This window comes from Marmota marmota, unplaced genomic scaffold (genome assembly GCF_001458135.2).
Source record: "Marmota marmota marmota unplaced genomic scaffold, marMar, whole genome shotgun sequence".
Lineage (NCBI taxonomy): Eukaryota > Metazoa > Chordata > Mammalia > Rodentia > Sciuridae > Marmota > Marmota marmota.
In genome coordinates this window covers 1,540,407-1,563,542 of record NW_025999891.1, presented here as the reverse complement: position 1 = coordinate 1,563,542, position 23,136 = coordinate 1,540,407, and the positions used below count along the sequence as shown (strand labels likewise).

At 43.2% G+C, this 23,136-nt stretch overlaps 1 protein-coding gene and 1 pseudogene across 1 annotated transcript in view; one reads left to right on the top strand and one right to left on the bottom strand.

Moving 5' to 3' along the window:
* Positions 1 to 21,904, bottom strand: part of Prpf8 (pre-mRNA processing factor 8) — a 34,161-nt gene extending 12,257 nt beyond the window's left edge. Inside the window, 24 exon segments of the mRNA XM_015501017.2 lie at positions 9,837 to 9,953; positions 10,210 to 10,420; positions 10,606 to 10,752; positions 10,928 to 11,166; positions 11,300 to 11,487; positions 11,757 to 11,949; positions 12,069 to 12,195; positions 12,343 to 12,506; positions 12,630 to 12,836; positions 12,966 to 13,162; positions 13,486 to 13,615; positions 13,978 to 14,112; positions 14,222 to 14,341; positions 14,460 to 14,649; positions 14,740 to 14,859; positions 14,969 to 15,159; positions 17,910 to 18,015; positions 18,112 to 18,237; positions 18,449 to 18,661; positions 18,778 to 18,996; positions 19,087 to 19,251; positions 20,802 to 20,970; positions 21,444 to 21,554; positions 21,759 to 21,904. Of these exon segments, the coding sequence (XP_015356503.1) occupies positions 9,837 to 9,953; positions 10,210 to 10,420; positions 10,606 to 10,752; positions 10,928 to 11,166; positions 11,300 to 11,487; positions 11,757 to 11,949; positions 12,069 to 12,195; positions 12,343 to 12,506; positions 12,630 to 12,836; positions 12,966 to 13,162; positions 13,486 to 13,615; positions 13,978 to 14,112; positions 14,222 to 14,341; positions 14,460 to 14,649; positions 14,740 to 14,859; positions 14,969 to 15,159; positions 17,910 to 18,015; positions 18,112 to 18,237; positions 18,449 to 18,661; positions 18,778 to 18,996; positions 19,087 to 19,251; positions 20,802 to 20,970; positions 21,444 to 21,543 (3,774 nt within the window). The 5' untranslated portion in view covers positions 21,544 to 21,554; positions 21,759 to 21,904.
* On the top strand, positions 2,024 to 4,705 carry LOC107155207 (annotated as a pseudogene).
* Positions 21,905 to 23,136: the final 1,232 nt, after the last annotated feature.

The following is a 23,136-nucleotide window of genomic DNA, read 5'->3' as shown; positions in this document are numbered from 1 at the left end:
GGGGGGGGGGGGAGCTGCGGCTGATAAGAATGGAAATTTGGGACTGAGATTGTGGCTCAGTGGTAGAGCACCTGACTAGCATGTGTAAGGCTCTGGGTTTGTCCTCAGCACCACATATAAAAAAATTAAATAAAGGTATTGTGTCCATTTACAACTAAAAGTATTAAAAAAGAGAGAGAGAGAGAGAGAGAATGGGAATTTCTTCTCTGGGGTGATAAAAATATTATGAAGTAGTGGTAATGGCTGCCTAATTAATGAATATGCAGAATTATGAGATTTAAAATTGTGTGTGTATATATTCATTGTGTGAATTACATTTCAATAAAAAATGAATTGATACAACAGAGTCTAGTATAAATGACTGAAAATAAGACCAAATAAACCAGGTGTGGTGGGGCATGCCTGTAATCCCAGCAACTCCAGAGGCCGAGGCAGGAGAATCACAAATTCAAAACCAGATTGGGCAATTTTGCAAGACCTTGTCTCAAAATTTAAAAAAGGGCTGGGGATGTACCTCAGTGGTACAGCACTTAGTTAGCATGCATGTGACCCTCGTTTAAATCTCCAGTATTGCAAAACATAAACAACCAAATACAAGTAACCCCAGGGAAACCAAAAGTGGGAGATGGGGGACAGGGTGATAAAAACAAAAATAAACTAAGCACTTGCCTAACATGTGAGGCACTGGGTTCAATTCTTAGCACTGCATATAAATAAAATAAAGGCCAATCAATATCTTAAAAAATAGAGCTGGGGTTGTGACTCAGTGGTACAACGCTCGCCTAGCACATGCGAGGCCCTGGCTTTGATCCTCAGCACCTTATAAAAATAAATAAATAAATTAAAGATATAGTGTCCAACTACCACTAAAATATTAAAGAAAGAAAAATAATGGGGCCCGCAGAAATTGCCCCCACCACTATAAACAGCTAGAAAATTAAGTGGGCTATTTAAAACAATGATTTTATACAACTGATAACACAGAGAACAACCAAAGAGAAAAGGGAACTAGCCAGGCACAGCAGCGCATACCTATAATCCCTGCGGCTTGGGAGGCTAAGGCAAGAGGATTGCCAGTTCCCAAGTTGAAAGTTAGCCTCCACACCTTAATGAGACCCTGTCTCAAAATAAAAATAAACAAAGGTCTGGGGATGTAGCTCAGTGATTAAGTGCTCCTGGGTTCAATCCCCAGGGCAAAAAAAAAAAAAAAGGAAAAGGGAAACAGATGAATTGACACTTATTATTACCGCAGCTAACTGCTTAGTAGCAGTTTCCAAGCTGTAGCATAGACATGAAAAAGAGAACCCAAAGTTTCACTGAATTGAAGATAAAAGACTAGGGTTCTAGAAGACAAGGCAGCTAGAATTTGTAGGGCAGAAGAAAGAGATCCTGGAAGGGACCCATCAGGTTTCTGGCTGAATACCAATTTGTATGCAGTAAAACTCCCTGAGGCCACAGAAAGAAACCCTGGAAAGCAGTAGGTTGAGCAAGACCTACAGCTCATATAAGGCTGAGATTAGTTTGTGTTCCCACCAGCCACAGTAGAGACCTTGTAATACAGGAGAACTGGGTAGTCCCAACAAAGGTAACAAAGTGGCCCCAGAACGAAGAGTGCTCTGGATCTGCCACAAGTAAGCTTTAAAAGGATCAAACTAGGACTGGGATTGTAGCTCAGTAGTAGAGTGCTTGCCTCCCATGCACGAGCCACTGGGTGCGATCCTCAGCACCACATAAAAACAAATAAATAAAAATAAAGATATTGTGTTCAACTACAACTAAAAAAAATTTTTTTTTAAAAGGAATCAAACTAATAAACATTTATGAAACTACACCGGAACAAGTACAACATTCTTTAAAGAAACATAACAAAATCCAGCAATTGACAATATAAAATTCACTTTCCACCATGAAATAAAAAGTTACAATGTATCTACATTACTCATAAACAGAAGGAAAATGATTAACAGAGAACTGCAAAGAACAAAGGTGATGAATTAGTAGACAAAGACCTTAAAATAGCTACATGAATATAACCAGGTAAGGAAGAGATATTAAAAAGACTCAAATGGATCTAAAGGAAAAACTATAATATCTGAAAATCAAATATACACAGATGGGCACATGAGTGTAGCTTAATGAAAGAGCACTTGCCTAGCATGTACAAAACCCTGAGGTTTTATCCCTAGGACTACAATAAATCACTGATGGGATAAATTCCACTGGAAACCACAGAGGAAAATAATTGGTTTACATTCATAAAAAATGAATGCAAAACAGAGTCTTTCAGGTAAACAAAAGTAGAATACTTTCATTGCCAGTATTTTTCTATTAAAAGAAATTCTTTTAGGAGAAAAAAAAATACCAGATAAAATTTTGGATTTAGACAAAGTAACAGAGAAATCAGAATTATTAAGTATATGGGTAAAACGTAAAAACAATTTTTCTTGCCAGGGGCAGTGGCACAGAAGTTTGGGAGGCTAAGGCAGAAGAACTGCAAGTTCGAGGTCAACCTAAACAACTTAGTGAGACCCTGTCTTTAAAAAAAAAAAAAATGAAATAGAAAAGACTAGGGGGCTGGGATTATGGCTCAGCGGTAGAGCGCTCGCCTAGTACGGGCGGGACCCGGGTTCTATCCTCAGCACCACATAAAAATAAAGGCATTGTGTTGTGTCCATCTACACCTAAAAAAATATTAAAAAAAAAAAAAAAAAAGACTAAGGATATAGCTCAGTGGTAAAGCACCTCTCCGTTCAATCCCCAGTACCATCGAACAAAACAAAATAACCAAAACTTTTTTTTCTACAATTTGTAATTTCAAGAACAAATGGCTTTTTAAAGCAAAAATTGTAACAAAGTAGTATAGCATTTATAATACACATACAATTAAAACATAGGACAAAAATACTACAAAGAGTAGGAATAGTGAACGTAATTTAAATTTACCTCCACTTTTTACTTATTGGGTAAATGTGTAGCCCTCACTTCACATGTTCAAGATCCTGAGTTCAATCCCAGTACCACAAAAAATAAAATTAAAATAACTCAACCCAATAGGTGGCAGGAAAAGAGAAAAGGAGATGGAATAAAAATAAAAAAATGGAGGCCAGGCAAGGTGGTGCATGCCTGTAAGCCCAGTGACTAGGAAGGCTGAGGCAGGAGTATTATGAATTCAAAGCCAGCCTCAGCAACTTAGTGAGGCCCTAAGCAATTTAGCAAGACTATGCCTCAAAATATAAAACAAAAAGGGTTGGGGATGTGGCTCAATGGTTAAGCTCCTCTGGGTTCAATCCCCAGTACAAAAAAAAATAAAAAAAATAAGAGGCAGGCATGGTGGTACATACCCATAATCCCAGCAACTTGTGGGGGTGGGGTGGGGCTGAGGCAAGAGGATCACAAATTCAAGGCCTGTCTCATCAATTTAGCAAGGCCCTAAGCAACTTAGCAAGACCCTGTCTCAAAACAAACAAAAAAAGGGGCTGGGGATTTGACTCAGTGGTTAAGCATCCCTGGGTTCAATCCCCAGTACCAAAAAAAAAAACAGATGAACAAGGAAGGCCTGGCAAGACTAGGGAAGCTAAATCTGAAGGAGCTCAAAAATGAATAAAAAGGGCTGGGGATGAGATTCCCTCATGCCGTCCGCCCTATGAGTTCTGTGGAGAGATGGCATACTGTGGACCTCAGGTTGGAATGGGCCTGATCCCCCACGGTGGCCTGGAGAGCTCTCAGCCTGAGATCGAGGTGGGAGCTGGGATGGAAAGCAACTCTGAAGGGGCCTCCCCCAAGCCCTGCATTGCTCACCCTGCTGTGGTGAAAGTGGAGAGGAGAAGGTGGATCAAAACCCTGAGGAATCCCAAGATATCCAAGCTTGGCAGAAAGAACTGGAGGAATTTGCCAAGCTACTGAAGCAGAAGAGGATCAACCTGGGATATACTCAGGCCGATGTGGGGCCCACCCTGGGGTTCTCTTTGGGAAGGTGTTCAGCCAAACAACCACCTGCCGTTTTGAGGCTCTGCAGCTTAGTTTCAAGAACATGTGCAAGCTGCGGCCCCTGCTACAGAAGTGGGTGGAGGAAGCAGACAATAATAAAAACCTTCAGGAGATATGCAAAGCGGAGACCCTCCTGCAAGCCCGGAAGAGAAAGCGAACAAATATCGAGAACAGAGTGAGAGGCAACCTAGAGAACATGTTCTTGCAGTACCCAAAACTCACACTGCAGGAGATCAGCCACACTGCCGAACACCTAGAGCTTGAGAAGGATGTGAGTGCACCTGTCCCTGTCCACACCATCTCTCTGCCTCCCTAGTTGCCACTCCCTTTTCTCCAGCTCTGGCTCCTGTCCTCCTGCCACTTGGGCTTTGGGTGAAATGATCAAGCAAAGCCAGACCCAACTCCAGGAGCTTGTGGTCTAATGTCACTCTCCCGTGTCATCCACTCCCAGGTGGTCCGAATGTAGTTCTGTAACCGGCACGAAAAGGGCAAATGATCAAGCATTGATTATTCCCAACGAGGAGGATTTTGAGGCTGTGGCTTCTCCTTTCTCAGGGGACCTGTATCCTTTCCTCTGGCCCCAGGGCCCCATTTTGGTACCTCAGGTTACAGAAGCCCTCCCTTCACCATACTCTACTCCCTGGTCCCTCTTCCTGAGGGGGAAGCCTTTCCCTCTGTCTCTGTCACCACTCTGGGCTCTCCCATGCATTCAAACTGAGGTACCTGCTTTTCCCAGGTATGGGGGCAGAGGGAAGAGGAGCTAGGGAGAGAACCTGGAGTCCGGACCAGGGCTTTTGGGATTAAGTTCTTCATTCACTAAGGAAGGAATTGAAAGCTCAAAGGGTGGGGTGAGGAGTTGGGGAATTGATTGGAGGGAAGGTGAAGTTCAATCATGCTCCTGATTTTAATCCCCACATCATTCATACTTCATTCTTAAATAAAGAAGCCTGGGACACAGTAAATAAAATAAAAAAGAAAAATGTCAGAGCATTTATTTGGGGCTGGGATTGTGGCTCAGAGGTAGAGCGCTTGCCTAGCATATGTCAGGCACTGGGTTTGATCCTCAGCACCACATAAAAATAAAGACATTGTGTCCACCTATAACAAAAATAAATATTAAAAAAAAAAAAAAAAAAACTCGAGGGGCCAGACACCACCGCACAAGCCTATAATTCCCACTGCTTGGGAGACTGAGGCAGGAGGAGTTCAAAGCCAGCCTCAGCAACTTAGCAAGACCCTTTCTGTAAATAAAATACCATAAAAAAGGGTTGGGAATGTGGCTCAGTGATTAAGCACTCTCTGGGTTCAATTCCTGATACAAATAAATAAATACTTGAGGAATTCAGTGAGGCACAGTGACTAGCAAAGCTAAGGCAGAAGGATTGCAAGTTCAGTGAGGCCATCCTCAGCAACTTAGTGAGACCCTATCTCAAAATAAAAAATAATAAGGAAAGCTGGGGATATAGCTCAGTGGTAGAGTGTTTGTCTATCAAGTACAAAGCCCTGGGTTCAATCCCCAACAGCACTGCTTGGAAGAAAAAATAATAATAATCCAACATAATCCAAACAAATTTATCCTTGCTTCCTCTTCTCCAACAGCTTTGGATGTTTTTCCATATATGTTATACATTTTACATACTTCTATACCTACCCTCATCACCCTGCCCTCAAATCTATTGCTAAAGCGAACGTACCATTTGAGGGAGCAAAAAGCAATCTGTAATTTTAGTTTCCTAATCATCCAAAGATTTCAACTTTTTGCCAATATAAACAAAAAGACTTAAGTGACCAAGAATTATAGTTAAGAGGAAGAAAAAAATGCGTAGTATGAAGATTATTTAACTAAGACTTTATTTATACCTTTCCCTCAAGCTATAAGTACTATGTAGACCCATATTAAATTATATAGTGCACACACAGCTATAACAGTTTAGATTTGCTCTGGAATGTATAATCACATTAAAAATAAGTAACTTTCTAACTATTTCATTTTTTAATTGGTTGGTGTGTGTGTGTTTGTGCGTGTGTCTGTCTGTCACTGGTAGCTGAACCTAAAGGTGCTCTAACAATGAGGTACATTGACCACAGCTCTTATTTTATTTTGAAACAGGGTCTCTCTCAAGTTGCTGAGGCTTGCTTCAAACTTGTGACCGTCCTGTCCCACCTTCCAGGAGACTGGGTTTATAGGTATATACCACCATTCCTGGCTGATCTGTTATTTTTTCCCAAGGCCACTTTTGGTTTCTTCCTTCTTTCCTCTCTGCTGTCATCCAGGATCCCAATGTGGTCCAGCATCCTTGATTTCCTCTTTACCCAATCCTTTTCCAGAAATTTATGACAGCCTTCTGACAAACCCCATTCTAAACAACCACTAAAATTTATGTGCTTTCTCTATCTCATCAATGAACAGTTGAGTGCTTCCGTGAAAAGTGAACACCCACTTACTTACCTCTTTCTTTCCCCTAGTATCCCAAACAAGGTTTTGCTGACTTTATCTGCTAACTGCTTATCAAATCTGTTCTACTCTCCTTGACTTTTATTTCTAGAAACCCACCTGGGTCCTCAGCACACCTGCCAATCTCTTATTTCTTCAACAATCATTATCACATCTCATCACAGTTCTCACGTCTAATGTGCACAACCCAAGCCCTTCACTCCTGCACAAATAAGCTGACAAATTCAAGATACTGTTTGAACTTCCCACTAACTTCACCTATATTCACACCTATTAGGCTCAGAGGACGTTTTCCTCTACTTGCCTTATCCCTTCTGAATACCTCTGCAACTCTGCTCCATCAATTATCACACTTCTGTGATGTACCTGCAACTGCAACTAGCTCCTTCTTAATCAAGTCACTCCCATTCAAAAACACCTGCCTTGACTTATAGCTCCCTCTAGGTGGCATCTAATGTTCTTAACTCCAGCTCTGGCAAACAGATAGTCCTTGTCTCCACTCACTTCCCATAAAGTCTCACCCACTGCCATCTGGCTTTCATCCCCACTATTTCTGAAACAGCTCTAAGGTCACCAATGACGTCCTAACTGGCAAATCCAGTGGATGCTTTTCAGTCCTTATCTAACCGAAAAGCTCTTAGGCAACTGACACTGTTACGTATCTACTCCAATTCTGGACACTCATTCCTTACAGCCTTGGCTCATGTGTCCTGGCACTCTCCCTCCATTTCTGGCCACACTGGTTTTTGGTGTTCCCCAGGCTCCAAGATCTTGCTCACTCTTGAACTTTCAATCTTTATGTCAACAGACTCCTAAATTACTTGGACATCCTATAGGAAAGCCCTCTAAGTTAACACTGATTGCTCTTATTTCTTATTTTGTTTCTTTCCCTAGAGCCTCAAACAATGTTTTTCATAAAATCTAAGAGATCATCAATTTAAGAGACACTACTAAGAGGAAGGGGGGGATATCTGTGTGTACATATACACACACATATATGATGCATTCATGTATACATGTGACTTAGAAGTGAAGAAATATAAATAAATGCCTGCTGGACACCTCATGATTGTTCTCATGAACTTCAGTTTGTTTGTTGTTGTTGTTGTTGTTGTTTTTTGGTACTGGAGAGTGAACTCAGGGGTACTCAATCACTGAGCCACACCCCAGCCCTATTTTGTATTTTATTTAGAGACAGGGTCTCACTGAGTTGCTTAGTGCCTCACCATTGCTGAGGCTGGCCTTGAACTTGCGATTCTCCTGTCTCAGCCTCCCCAGCTGCTGGGATTACAGGCATGCACTACCATGCCTGGCATGAACTTCAAATTTTTTATATCCTAATTTCATTTATTTTCCCTCTTAAGCCTCTCTTTGGGCTTAGGAGTAGCTTAGTGGTACAGTACTACTTGCCTAACATATGTAAGGCTTTGAGTTCAATCCCCTGCACCAAAAAATACATGCATACGTACATTAACACATAAAACCTACAACAAACAAAACAAGCTGGATATTGTGGTGCATGCCTATAGTCCCAGCTATTACAGAAGCAGAGTCAGGAAGATTGCTGGAGCCTAGGAACTCAAGACCAGCCCAGGCAACATAGTGAGACTCAATTGCGGGGTGGGGACGATGACACCCTGCTCTTCATATTTTCTTCCAGTCAATGGCAGATAAGCACCCATTCATGCCTGAAACTGAATGTAATTTTTTACTTCTTTTTTTTCCCTAGTATCCCAAACAAGGTTTTACTGACTTTATCTGCTAACTCCTTATCAAATCTGTTCTATTCTCCTTCCTCTATCTGCTTTCATTGTTTGTTTGTTTGTTTTTTACCTAGACTTCCATAATAATCTTCCATCCCATCCTTTTTTTTTTTGGGTACTGCAGATTGAACATAGGGGCACTTAGCCAATGAGTCACATCCCTAACCCCCTACCCTTTTTTTTGAGACAGGGGCTTGCTAAGTTGCTAAGGGTGGCTTCAAACTTGTGATCCTCCTGCTTCAGTCTCCCAAAATGCTGGGATTACAGGTATGTGTGACCATGCCCACTATCTTTCTAATTTATATTTATATACAGTGCTGAGAGTCGAACCCAGTGCCTCACACATGCTACGCAAGCACTCTACTAGAGCAGCAGCTCCAGCCCTAACAGGATTTTGAATAGGTTGGTAATGCCCTCCATGATATAGCTCTTGTCCATTTATCCAGTCTCATCTCCTGACAGTCCCAACTCCACCTGCCCTCTCTCATGACTTCTTTCAGTAGCCTTACCCTAAATAATCAACTCTGTGGTGTTCCCAGATTCCCAAATAATAACCTCTATAAATGTCATGTCCTATTATAGTTCTCTGACCATGTATTTGTCTCTCCAACTAGACAGTGAGCTCAGAAGGTAGCATCCAGTGTATGCACAATACCTAGAACACAGCAGCAACCAACAAATACTAATACAAGTTACATTATTCCTGTTGTCTGGCCTTAGATATTTCCCTCTTTCTGGGGAAAGACCAACCTAAAAAAGACAAACTTTTTCCTTGTTCTACACTCAAAAAAAGTGTATCATGAGAAATTCGGGGAAATGCCCAAATTGCACTCTTAATAGAAGCCTTACTAAAATATGTAAAACATTCTTTAAAAAAAAAAAATATATATATATATATATATACACACACACATATATATATATACACACACATATATATATATACACATACACATATACATGTATGTATATATAAAGCATTCTACATGTACTGCATATTTAAAGAGATAAAAAGGTCAAACTGAAAGGAAAATGTTGCAGCTACAAGTTACTTTAAGGGAAACCAGAGTGAGGTGACTTTTTCCCCCAGTATCAGAGACTGAACCCTCAGCATGCAAGACAAGTGCTCTACCACTGTGCAATATCCCCAGCCCTGAGGTGAATTTATAAGTCCAGCAGAAACCTAAGTATACACAGTCAACAAACCCTTGGATTATTCTTTCTCAATTCTAGTTGCCTTTAAGCTGGGCCTCTGGAAACAATTGGAGGGAAAATAAACAGATACCTAGTGAAAACTGCGTTTTAATTGGCAGTCTATGCTCCTGGGTTAAAGTGCACTATATAACTTAGATAACAAGCCTCTGGGAAAATACTAAGATGTGCTTTTTTTGCTCAAATCCAACATCTACTTTTGCCTTTATTTAAGATAATCTCAATTCCACAGATGTAAACTGCTGAAACCCTACAAGGAATTCTCAGAAAATAAATGTGAATTGATTGCTATTTCACACAGCATGGAGACCGGTATCCTTAACACAGTTAGAAAGATGTGCAAACCAGGGGGAGAGCTGAATCGGATATGAAATAAGCAGAGGCATATGAGGGAAGCTGGGGCTAAGGGGTTTATATACCTTGGTGAAGGTGGTAGAGCCAGAAGCCATCAGAATTTGACGTACACGGTTGTGGAATCGCTGCATTGACTCATCATCCACACGCAGGAAACACTGAGCTGTCCGTTCCTTAGTAACCTAAATCACAATGTCAAGGTTAACTTGCCTCTGGAATTGTCATAAGAGCAAGGACCAAATATGACCACAATGAAGCCCTACCCACTCAACAAGGCTCAATAGACTGGTAATGAAAAGATATGCTTATCAAGCTGGGCATGGTGGTTTACATCTATAACCCCCAACTATTGGGAAAAAGTATAACTGTGTTCCTCACCCAGATTTGTCCCAGAGGTACAGGGGTGAGATTATTCAGAATCCTATTCCCAAGCTTTACCTCATTCTGTAGATTCCAGACCCCATCCTTGTGTGTAAACTCCTCATAGCTGGTGCGGCATTTAGGCAGGATGCGGCACTCAAAGCCACACATGTTGAACAGCAGGTTAGGGTTGTCTTTACTATACACAGACACGAAGCTATTCTCCCACTGAACTGTAGTCACTGATCGTGGCAGACGGTTCTTGATGTCCCAAAATACTGCTCGACCTCTGCCCACAAAGAACATATGGTCAGTCAGTCTTCTGGAAAAGACTTGCCTTTAAAAGCCAAACTGATAATATCCCTACCAGGATACATTCCTCCCACCCAGAACACAACCTCCTAAATGTTCTTAAATCTCATTGAGACCTCAGGCTGATGTCTTTCCAGCTCCCAAACCCCAACTTAGACTCACAAATTGACATCATGCTTCATGAGGCGCATACGGGCATCTCGGGGCCAGCATTTCTTGTTATTATAGCCAACGATGTTTTCATTGTTGGGGTCAGGGTGCTCTGTTAGGTAACGCTGGATCAGGTCCCGAGCCTCATCTGCAGTGAACCTACCAGACAAGGTATACTGTTGAGGCTCAATACCCTGGGGCCCTATGAGACCTCCAGCCCAGATAGAAATCCCACCCCACTTCAGACTTCATTCACTTGAAAGCCCCAACCCACCAGTGAGTTAACTGCTGCTTTCAGAGACCTATAGGAAAAAGAATCAGGTAAGCCCCTCACCTGAAGAAAATATGAATTCGATCAATGTATCTACAGAAAAGTCGGATGGGATGAGCAGCTTCAGTGGCTATGTCCTGGAAACTAAGAAAGTCATTTGGCATCTGAGGGGGCCCAGCCATCTCACTGGCCCGGTGCAATCCCAGTACCAGCAAATCCATCACCAGACCATAGTATTGCACAATGAAAGAGGCAAACTGCAGTCCTCTGATGATCCCGTATGAATTAGTATGGTTCATATCCTAGAAAGAAAGAATAGCCAGCAACTCTTAACAACCCATAACTATGTCCTAGGTCACTCCAGGGTCCAAATTCTTGTTCTCCCTTCAGCAAATCCTAACTTAGTGGCCACATCCCCCCTTCCCCAACACAAACCTTATAGTTGATGACAACATTGTTCTTAGCTGTCATGTAGTCAGCTATGTTGTGATCCACAATGAGTCGCAGCAGCCTATTGAGCAGGGTCAAATCAATCTTTTCATACATCTTCTCAAAGCGTGATTCCAGCATGACATTGCACTCACCCTCACTGGTTTCCCACACATCCTGCAAGTTATTGATGCCTGAAGAATAGGTAAGACATATTCCCAGCAGATTAGAAATTTCCTTTTAGGACCAGTGCCCACAGCAGCTATAGATAAATTCCATAACACAATCTCACTACCCACTCCATTCATTTACCTGGATCACTACAAGAGTCACCTTCACTCACATTAACATTACTGCCTTGTTATTATGCAATAAAACAGTACACCAATCACACTGCTGGAATGAGAATTTTTATACAGAACTCAAACACTGCCCATTCCCGAAAGCAATCCAGAAGTTATACCTTGGCACCACTTGTAAACAAGCAGTGGAGGTGGTTCCGTATCAGCAGGTTTGATCCAGGGTGGGAAAAGGCGGCGCTTGTCTGCTTCATACCACAGATACTGGTCCAAGTAGGCATCAGTTATCTTCTCCAGTGGTTCCACATCATACACTGGCACCAGGTGACTATAAAGATCCATGAATTCAATGCCCACCTGTGGAACAAGGGAGCCAGCTCACATCAATCCAGCAATTACCTGTGGAAAACTGCCCGTCTGGGTACAAAGAAAGAGGAGGACAACCCAAAAGAAAATTTGTGGGACATGTTACTCACTTCCTTAAAGGCTCTCTGTGTGAGGAGGTGACGCTTGATGCGAGACAATGCCTCATGGGGGTTGTCATAGGCTTGCTCAATCAGACCTAACTCTTCCCTCTGAGACTGGTTTAATCGAGACTTCACACTGACAAAGCAACAGGAAAGGTGAATGAGAAAACCAATATGTCAAACCCTGAAAGCACTGAGACTAAACCTTTGTTTTGACTCTAACAACAATGCCATTCCTTCCCAGTTACCTCCCCGGCAAGAGCCCAACTATCCCATTCCTCACCTATAAGCTTCCTTGAGTCGCTCCAAAGCCAAAATTAGCAATTTGGTGTCATGCTTGTAGGACAGTGGGGGGAATGGAATGGGCGAGAACCTTCGGCTTTCCAACCAATGCACAGTAGTGGTATACACTGCCACTGCTTCCTCTGCTGTGATGTAAGGCCCATCCTATAAGTTGCATATAAAATTAGCCTCACACTATAGTCCAATCCCAGGACAAGACAAGGTCCCAATTCTGCATTCCACCCCCCTGCCCACTTCCTACACCCAACCCAGCCTACTATGCCTAACCTTTAGGTAATTGTGCTGTCGCTCCTGTTCTGCCTTCAGGTACAATCGAGTAAGGCGGCCCAAGTTCTTTTTGCACACGGTCTTGTCTACAGTGGCCCCACGGCGGATCCGTTCCCGGTTATAGTGGGCAGTATTGGTCCACCAGTCAGCCTTGGCTTTCACATATCGAAGGATCATATTTTCTATGGGTGTTGGCAGTCCGGGGACCTGAACATGTAAAAGGTACCCTGAGAATGTGACAGAAGTCAGACAGCCCCTAACGGTGCCTGGGAGTGGTACTCCTAACCCCAGGAAGATAGATATCTATGCCTTCTTGGGAGTAGGAGAGAAACCTACTTTCCAGGGAATGTTGGCCTTCCAGCAACGCCAGGCTTCGCTGAGATGCTGCAGGATTGTCCGGGCCTTATTCTGTTTGATACCCTCAGGCATCATATCCAGAATGTCATGCATCACAGCTGCCCGAAGTTCAAGATCAAAATGTGACTCCACTCTCTGTTTCGTTACTGTTTTTGCCACCCCCTTTGAGTGTCGGCCTAGAAGTGGAGTGATCCAAAGTGATGGAAATTGGTATTAACAGAGCATCCATATGCCCAGCACATACAAAAAGACAAGCTACTTCAGATATTCACAACCATGCATCTGAGAAATTTGTACTCTTACAAATACATGACAATCTTAAAGCCCCAGAGAGAAACCCAATAAACAGCACATCACAGGACGAATTCATTTGATAATGGGATTTAGAAGCAACCTAGTGTGAAGGGATTCTCTACAAGGGCAGGGAACAGATAAGAAAGAAGCACACATGATTTACCCTTGAAGCAATAATGGGAAATGCTGGACAAAGACCACTCACCTTCAAACTGCCGGGCCAGGAGATTGCCTAGCCATCGCTCTAGCAAAGGAGTAATCCCACGCATAAAAAACAGCCAGACACGCCAGCCAGCAGCCCAGAAGCCACAGCCAGGGCCCTTCCCCACAGGACCCTAGATACAAGCAGAAGTCAAGAATACAAATTAGCATTTCAATTAAATAACAAAAGAAAACAGTGATAAAGTGGGGAAGTGGACGTTAAAAAGAAAAAAACTATGGAATATCAACATCTAAAAAAACTATGGAATATCAACATCTAAAATGGAAGTAAACGAAAAACTCTGAAGAAGTCAGTGACTGAGACTCCCTATTCAGACTTAAAAGTAGGTTTGGGGGGGAAGTGTTGAGATTCACAAAGTGAGGGCAATAATGACACTCATACTCTCTCTCTGAATATATCCCTAGTAAAGAGCCCTGACTAGATATAAAAATGAAAAAAGAACTAAGGAAGTAGTTAGTAAGGACAGGATCTCACCGTGTTGAAGCGGTAATAGATGAGATGCTTCAGGTCCTTGCACATGCGGATCTGTCTCATCAGTTTGTATTTGTAACGATACATGCCTGTCAGCTGCCCCACATGGGCAAATATGTACTGCAATCCATCTGCCAGCTGCAATACAATTGCCCCATCAGATTATGAACCTGAGCCAGTTCTATGGTCAGCAAAAGCTTCACCCAGCCTCCCCATTTGGGAAGGATTCGGGGACTCCTAGCCTCACCTGGAAGGCATCCACATTGCCCAACCGATATTGCACATGACTGTCTACAACCAGCTTAGTTAAACGCAGTACTTCCCGACACAAATGGAAAGCATTCCCAAAACGAGATTTCTTTCTTTCCTAAAAGTACCAAGAACAGAAAGGGCATTAATAAGTAATGGTCCCAAATGGATACATACCAAACAAAACTAGTCATCCATCCCTAAACCCAGGAGAACCCTAAGATCCAATGTGAGACCTTAGTGGTAAGTGTCTTGACAGGTTTGAGGTTGAAGTTATAGTCCAGGTGCAGGTAGTTAAGGTTTTTACGGTGAATGAGAAGGTTGAGCATGTTGTAGCCCTGGCGGCAAACCTGAAGCCCCACTTCTACCCAGTCCAGCTTTGTGGACTGAAAGAATTTGGTAGCTTTGAAGGAGCGGAACAGATACCTGGGCAACAATAAAAAAATGGAGTAAGAATTAGGCACTGATTATTTTCTCTGGAACAAAAGTTGGAGCAGGAGCCCTTGAGCAACTTACCTCTTCTTTTGGGCCTTAGGGGGACGATGTTTCAAGGCATTCAGCACATAGTACTTAAGCAGCTTCTGGTAAGAGACTCTCACTTTGACAGGCTGCCCAGCAGGACAATGCTCCCGATACCTGGGAAAACAAACCCACCAGAGCTTTGAAAAAAGGCTGCATGCCTGCCCAGATGAAGTCTTTTCTCCTATATATCCACTACCATCCCCCTAAGTAGAAGAAGCCGTACCAATTCTTGACAAGGGGTATGTCCAGAGCCCGGCGGGTGCGGCCAGAGCGAAGATTGAAGGGCCGTGGGGCCCAAAGGAGGGCAATGCCATTGGCTGTATTGTCTGTATAGAGGGGTGTGTCCTTCAAGAAGGGCTCCACAAACTCTGGGAGCTCAAATTCTTCATCATCATCTGGCAATGGTTCCTGGCTCTGAAAAATGAAACCCCAAAAGGTTTGAACTGAGCACAGATTTAAGAGGGTAAGCACTAGAGCTACACCTGCCACGGGAACTGAGGTGCCAAACAAGTGAAGCCCAAAGGGCTAGGGCAATGGAGGCCAAAGGAGCAAAGAAGAAGCCAAGAAAGCATCTCTTCTCATATCCCAACTGGTTTACCACTAAACACCTCTGAAGGGAATCCTATTAGTATAGTAAACACCAGTCACAGGGCTGGGTTTGGCTCAGTGATAGAGTGCTTGCCTGGCACGTGTGGGGCCCTGAGTTTGATCCTCAGCACAACATAAATAAAAATAAAACAAAGGTATTGTGTGCATCTCTACAACTTAAAAAAAAAAAAAAAAAAAAAAAACCAACACTCTTCACTTTCTGGCCAAGCTCTAAAGTCTGATCTTGGGGAAAATCTGCTCATATTAAGAACACAAGGGGGTCTGGGGTTGTGGCTCAATGGCAGAGCACTTAGCACCACATAAAAATAAATAAACAAAGATACTGTGCCCATGTATAATTAAAAAAAAAAAAAAAAAAAAAAACCAATGGGTTGTAGCGCACGCCTGTAATGTCAACAATGGCTTGGGAGGCTGAGACAGGAGGATCGTGAGTTCAAAGCCAGCCTAAGCAAAAGAGAAGTGTTAAGCAACTCAGTGAGACCATATGTCTAAATAAAATACAAAATAGGGCCGGGGAAGGGGCTCAGTGGTCGAGTGTCCCTGAGTTCAATCCCTGGTACAAAAAAAAAACACTACAATGGGGCCGGTAGCTCACTAGTATAGCACTTGCTAGGCCCTGGGTTCAACTGACCCCACCAGCAAACACACACACATACACACAATGGAACAAAGCTGAACACTGAAAACATCATGCTAAATATACAAAGTCAGTCATAAGACCACATGACCTATGAATTTATATATGAATGTCCAGAAGAGAGAAACAAATTCATGATAAAAGGTAGATCAGGGGCTGGGGATGTGGCTCAAGCGGTAGCGCGCTCGCCAGGCATGCGTGCGGCCCGGGTTCGATCCTCAGCACCACATACAAAGATGTTGTGTCTGCCGAGAACTAAAAAATAAATGTTAAAAAATTCTCTCTCTCTCTTTAAAAAAAAAAAAAAAAAATTAAAAAAAAAAAAAAGGTAGATCAGTAGTTGTATAGGGCAAGGGAAATGGGGGTGGGGGAAATATGGAAAGTGACTACTAAGAGCTTCATTTTGGTGTGATGAAATGTTCTTAAATTGCCTGTGGTGCTGGCAGCATGACTTGAAAATAAACTGAAAACCACAGAATTATACACTTTAAGTGGCTGTATGATAATATGTCATTAAAGATTTTTAAAATGGGTGGGGGGAGGCAGAGCGGGGCATGGTGGCACACACCTGTAATCCCAGGGGCTTGGGAGGCTGAGGCAGGAGGATTGCAATTTCAAAGCCAGCCTCAGCAACAGCAAGGTGCTAAGCAACTCAGTAAGACTCTGTCTCTAAAATAGGGCTGGGTCTCCTTCTCAAGGAGCACGCGCGTCTCAACAGCAGCAGTTTGATTGGCTGAGCTGCACAGGGATCTAGGCCTGGAGGTCAGCTTTAGCTCCCAAATTTTTGCAGCTGCCGGGCAGTGACTCGGCTGCGGTCACTCATCGCCTAGGTCGCCGAGCCCAGCAAGGACGGGCAGGGCGGCTTCAGCTTCAGTCGCACCTGGTTCCATCGCACCCAGAGCCACAACCTCAACCGAGCATGTTCTCCAGGGCCCAGATGATGTCTACCGAAGAAAAGCCTCAGAGAGACAGTATCAGAAAGGCCTGGATGATACATCTGAGATTGAACTTCATCAATCAATAAAATGAATATGAATTTTCAAAAAAAAAAAAAAAAAAGGGCTGGGGATGTGGCTCAGTGGTTGAGTGCCCCTGAGTTCAATCCCCGGTACCTGCCCCCCCCCCAAAAAAAATAGGAGGCTGGGGGCTAGGGAAGAATAGAAGATTAGACAGAGGGGAGTGATGGGAGGGGAAATGGTATGGGGGTAGGAAGGATAGTAGAATGAATTGGACATTAATACTCTATGTACATATATGATTACACAACAGGTGTGATTCTACATCATGAACAATCAGAATGAGAAATTATACTCCACTTATGTATGATGTGTCAAAAATGTATTGTCAGTATAACTAATTAGAACTTAAAAAAAAAAAAGTAAAGAGGTGGACCTGAGGGTCCCCAATAAAACTGGAGTGCAGGAAAGGCACAATGTCTCTCTCCTCTCTGAGAGGACCCACTTTCTCCCTTGAGAGTGTTCCCTTTCCTTTGTCCTATCCCTTCAATAAACTTGTGTGTGTTACTCTGGGAAAAAAGATTCAAAAAAACAAAGAACCCAATAAGACAGACAAGAATAGACTACAGAGAGAACCCAAGAGGAGTAACAATAAGCCCAAACAGATAATCACAAAACCCAAGTTTATAGCAACCTGTTTTGAGCCAAATAAAATTCTCAAGTTAACCTATAGTTTGAAGGGGAACATTTAATAGTATGGAAACCATGTCTCTCTCTCTCTCCCTAATTGCATTTTTATCTAGTAATAGCTAAGCTCATAAACTTTCTCTGTTAAAAGCTGAGGCCAAGTGTCTCTTCTCTAGGGCTGGGGCTGAGTAGAGCCCTTGCCTAGCATGAGCAAGGTCCTGGGTTCAATCTCCAGCATCTCAAAAAAAATTCAACAAAAAAGTGTCCCTCCTCACCTTGACAGAATGCCTGTGAGAGATTGGATTGATCAAAGGATCAAAGTAGAAAGCTGGCAAATCAGGATCCTCAGTTTTGATGAACACAACATTAGGAGTATGATACCTAAAATGAAAGGAAGAGTCAGCCAAAGTATCCTGCCTTAGCCCACCCTAAATATTAGCCTTTTCCTTTCCCACTGATGCACTTCAGTTCTCTTACCAGGTGAGATGGACATGATGTGGAAGGTTGTTGTATAGGTAAGGAAAAGCAATCTTATATTCAGTGCGGATAGGCTGCCGAATAATGATTTTGTTAATATCATTGAATTCATTCCAATCTTCATCCCTAGAGTACAAAATCAAGGATAAGCAGACTAATTTGGAAGTTATAGCATAATCTCAAGAATCAAGTTTAAGGACTGAGAATGTAGCTCAGAAACAAGAGCATTTCCCTAGTACATACAAGGTCCTGGTTTCAATCAACAGACACACACACACACACACACAAGTCTAATCTTCATTCTACCCAAAGTGCCTAAAATCTCTCTCCAACTTACTGTAGGTTAATGTCTCGAACAAGAGGTTCAAATTTGGGGCCTCCAGGAATGGCCATATTAAGCGCCTTGGAGGTAAAGAAGGCCTTCAGATCAAAAAGATAGAAGTAATTGTCGTCCACCAAATCTGTTAGGAGCTGATTGGCCAGGCGGTATAGAGTAGACATCATAGGCAGTGTGAACTGCCAGCGCTGGTAAGTGGAGCCATTAACATACCTATGGGGGGAAAAAAGGAGTCCACAACAAGTAGGCAGGTTTTCAAACCATACCATTTCTTGTTCTTCAAGGACCCCCGTTTCCAGAACTCTTATAGGTATCCACCCACTCCTTACTTTCTACTGTCTCTCAATGGCTGGTGATCATAAAACCAGTCCAACACAGGTGCATCCTCCTCAGGGTCCAACTCTAGCTGAATGGCTTCTAGAGGCTCAACATCTAAAATGTTATCAGCATAGTCCAAGGGGGGCTCCTCATCATCAAAAGGAGGGAAGCGCATCCTCTTAAAATGCCTCCTGTCTCTTTTTTCTCGACGCATCATGATCCACATTGACCTAGAAAACAAGAATATCATACATCAGTTTCCACCCACTGTGCCCCAACCACCACTCCCCATACCACACACCATATTTAGCCCTTCTCACCCCCACTGGGAGATATAGACTGGCTCAATGACCCAAGGAATCTCATTGACGAAGGAAATGGCTCCAGTGATATGGTACAGCACAGGCACATCCCGGATCTGTTCCCAAGGCATAGGCATATTCTCCAGGAGTTTGAGGACCGCATGGGGCATGTACTTTAGGGCACTATCACATTAAAAAGAGAAAAGACTTATTAGGAATGACAAAGTGTTGTGCTACTTATCCCATGCCAAAAAGAAACATGTTATCACACTATCACATTCCACAGAAAATCGTGCCTTATAGTCCAAATTTCCCAACTTAACACACAGGCACTCAATGACTAGGAGTCCTGACTCCCAATCTCTAACTTCACCTCATGCCAATCTTCCTCTTAAACTTCACAGTACTACAATACTAGGAATAAGTCCCCTGAAATCAATAGCTATCCCTCTGAAGACAGTTTTTAGGGTATCTCACATTCTATTCCTCTGAACCTTCCATAAAAAATTATTCACCATACTTTACTGAAACTATTTGTCTCATGTCTATCAAAACACTAGCTTGGGGGCTGGGGATGTGGCTCAAGCGGTAGAGCGCTCGCCTGGCATGCGTGCGGCCCGGGTTCGATCCTCAGCACCACATACAAAACAAAGATGTTGTGTCCGCCGATAACTAAAAAATAAATATTAAAATTCTCTTTAAAAAAAAAAAAACACTAGCTTGTACCCTACAGAAAGGAGATAATTATTACCTGTATGTATTAATGTTGTAATCCTAGGAAAATTTTCTTTAAAAGTTACTTATTTTTATAGTATTGGGGATTAAACCCAGGACCTTGCACCCTGAGCTACATCCCCAGTCATTTTATTTATTTATTTTTATTATTAAAAAAAAAAATATATATATATATATATATATTTAGTTGTAGATGAACACAATGCCTTTATTTCTTTTTATGTGGTGCTGAGGATCAAACCCAGTGCCTCACACATGCAAGACGTGTGCTCTACCACTGAGCCATAACCCCAGCCCCTTATTTTTTATTTTGAGACAAGATCTCACTAACTTGCTTAGGGCCTAAGTTGCTTAGGCTGATCTTGACCTTGTGATTCTCCTCCCTCACCCTCCTGAGTAGTTGGGATTAGACACGACCCAGGGGCTGAAAATGTAAGTGTTAGAGTGACTGCCTAGCATGCATGAGACCCTGGGTTCATTCCCAGCACTGGAAAAAAAATTTTTTTCTTTAACTTTCATGTCTAGCTTAGACTTGTTCATTAGTGGTTAACATTTGTCTCCAAATGAAACAGAGATTTGTTCAACAATTTGTTCTTGAGGCACAGAAAAACAACAGTTCAAAGATCTCAGGAGTTAAATCCCCTAAACCTCAGAATTTTGGTCACTAGGAAGATGCAGGCAGCTAGACTGCATGAAGTGTCACACTTTATGGGCTTCAACCTGCTCAATGACAGGGGCACTTTATATTGGCATCAACAGAACAAACTAAAGTGCCAATCCCAGATTAAAAACAGAAATCAGCAATAAATTGCAATTGGAAGATCTGAAAATTATCACAGAATCCCAGTGATTTTCTTTCTCTTATAATTGCAAAGACATGCTGTCAAAGAATGGTCCTGTCCTGAAAACAGAGGACTTATCCAAGTCTATAATCTGTAGGACAGAGATAAGAGAAAGAGGCCAAACTCCAAATAAAATTATTTTAGTACGTTGCTTACCCCAGATAGACTCTTTTGTCATGGCGGAACTTTCTGTTGGTCATGTCTCCATGGTCTCGAATGATCTTCCTGACATGTTCTGGGGGCATATCTTCCTTCTGAGCATCCACAAATCCAAACTTCCGCTTTTCTGCATAACGTTTGGCCTGCAACTGCTGCCATTTTCTGGCTACAAAAGCATCTCAGTTTAAAGGACTGCACACTCTTAGCCTAATTATCCCCCACTCTTGCAGTAGGGTAAGCTCCATCAGGCCTTGTGAGAGATCAGCACTCCCTGTTAATTATCTTGCTATCTTACTCCGTTTTATTCCGCCCCCCCCCATCGCATTTACCACTAACTGGCATATTTGTTAGATATTTAGGGTTTTTATTGTCCTTCTCTGTCAAAGCAATTTAAACCCTACAGAGACAGGAGCCTTCTCTCCATCACAATTACATTCCCCATTGGATCAGCACCTGCAAATGAGACTCTTAAAATAACTTGACTAAATGAAATTAAATGGGGCTAACAAGGAGCTGACACCTGATGACATGCTCTTATTTTTAAGAGGATAGGTTCAAATCAGCTTGCGCGAGTGCGCATACCCGCCGGGTCTCCGGTCCCCGGTCCCCGTGAGCAGCTCCCACTCATTACTCACTCACCTTTCTCCTGCAGCTTCTCCTCTGACATGTAATCCGGCAGCGGGGCTAGAGGGCCGGGCACTGGGTTACCCGGCCCTCGGTAAGGAAATACTCCGGCCATGCCCGGAGTATCTGGGGAGCGGCGGGAAACAAAAATTAACGAGCTAGGCCCGGGCCCTCAAAAAGCACCCCTGGAACGCGTCCGGAGAGACCCCACGGCCTACACTCCGGCCTCGCTAACAGTACGTTCAGCCTGACGTGGCTCAACCCCTCCGACCGTTCAGCCCGACCCCAACCACGCCTCCCGCAGCCCAGCTCCGAAAGCCCACCACGCACCCCGCAGCCCTTCACACAGACAGCCACTTTCTCCTCAGCGCAATGGCGGCAAGCCTACGTCCGCTCCGCGTTCCCAACGCCGGGAAGTGCGCAACTAGGGTGTAAAAGTTGACCCAATAGGCGCCGACGTGCTCAGATGGATAAGCGAGAAAACCAATTAGAGTTGGAAGCTGAGCCGGAGGGGGCGGGTCTATAAGCGGAAAGAATTTGAGCCAGGAGGTGTGGCGGGGTCGGCCCCGCCTAGCGCGTTTCCAAGGCTGCTTCCCAGGCCTCTAGTAGAACTTAATAAATAATTGCTCTTCCGTGTTACCTTGCAAGCAACCAAAGACATCAGAATATTAATAAACTTGTCAACACTGTATATTGTTCTGTGTCTATTCTCATAAATGCAAACTTGATATGCAGTACTACCTCCAAGTCAATCAGTCCTTTGTTTATAACATTCATTCATTCCATCATCCTTTATTGAGTGCCCATCGGGTACCAAGGATTTAGAATATCAGAGAAAAAGACAACTTCATTGAGCTCACGGAGTAGCAGGAAAGCGGTCAAAAACTTTGGTTTTCGCAATGCGGTGTGGTGGGAATTCCCCAGGAGGGCATTTAATCCAACCTGCAAAGCTGGGGTTTTAACTCAGGGATAGAGTGCTTGCCTAGCAGGTGTGAGTCCCTGGGTGCACCCTCCACTCCCACCCCCAGCTTCCTCCTCCTCCTTGCGAACTCAGGTAGGAGTTAACCAGTGACAGTTAATCAGTGAGCCTAGAAAAATTCCTTGGGGAGCTTCATTGGTGGATGTCTCTCTTCCATTCCACTTTCCTCTCTGGCAATGACTACACATCCTTACACCAGTCACAAAGGTTAACTCAACATAAATCATAGACCTCTAAGTAAGAACTGAAACTGTAAAGATCTTAGAAGAAAATATAGGAGTAAAGACTGGGGATGTGGCTCAAGGGCTAGCGTGCTAGCCTGTCATGCGTGCGGCCCGGGTTCGATCCTCAGCACCACATACAAAGATGTTGTGCCTGCCAAGAACTAAAAAAAAATAAATAAATATTAAAAAAATTCTCTCTCTCTCTCTCTCTCTTAAAAAAAAAAAAAAAAAAAAAAAACAAAAAAACAAACAAACAAAAAAAAACATTGTAGCTATGAATTAAAACCTGATCATCCCACTTCCTAAGTGGACTGCTGCTTCTAGTGGACTTTCAAACACACTGTGACCCGTCCTGAGAGGAGTAAAGCACATGTGACATTGCATTGCAAGCCTCCGGGTGGCCTCTGACACTGGCCTGGTGTCCCACATGGCCCCACTAGGCAGGCCACAGCCCTGAGATGATGGCCAGCCAGCACTACAAAGAGCACTATCTCTCATCTGGCAG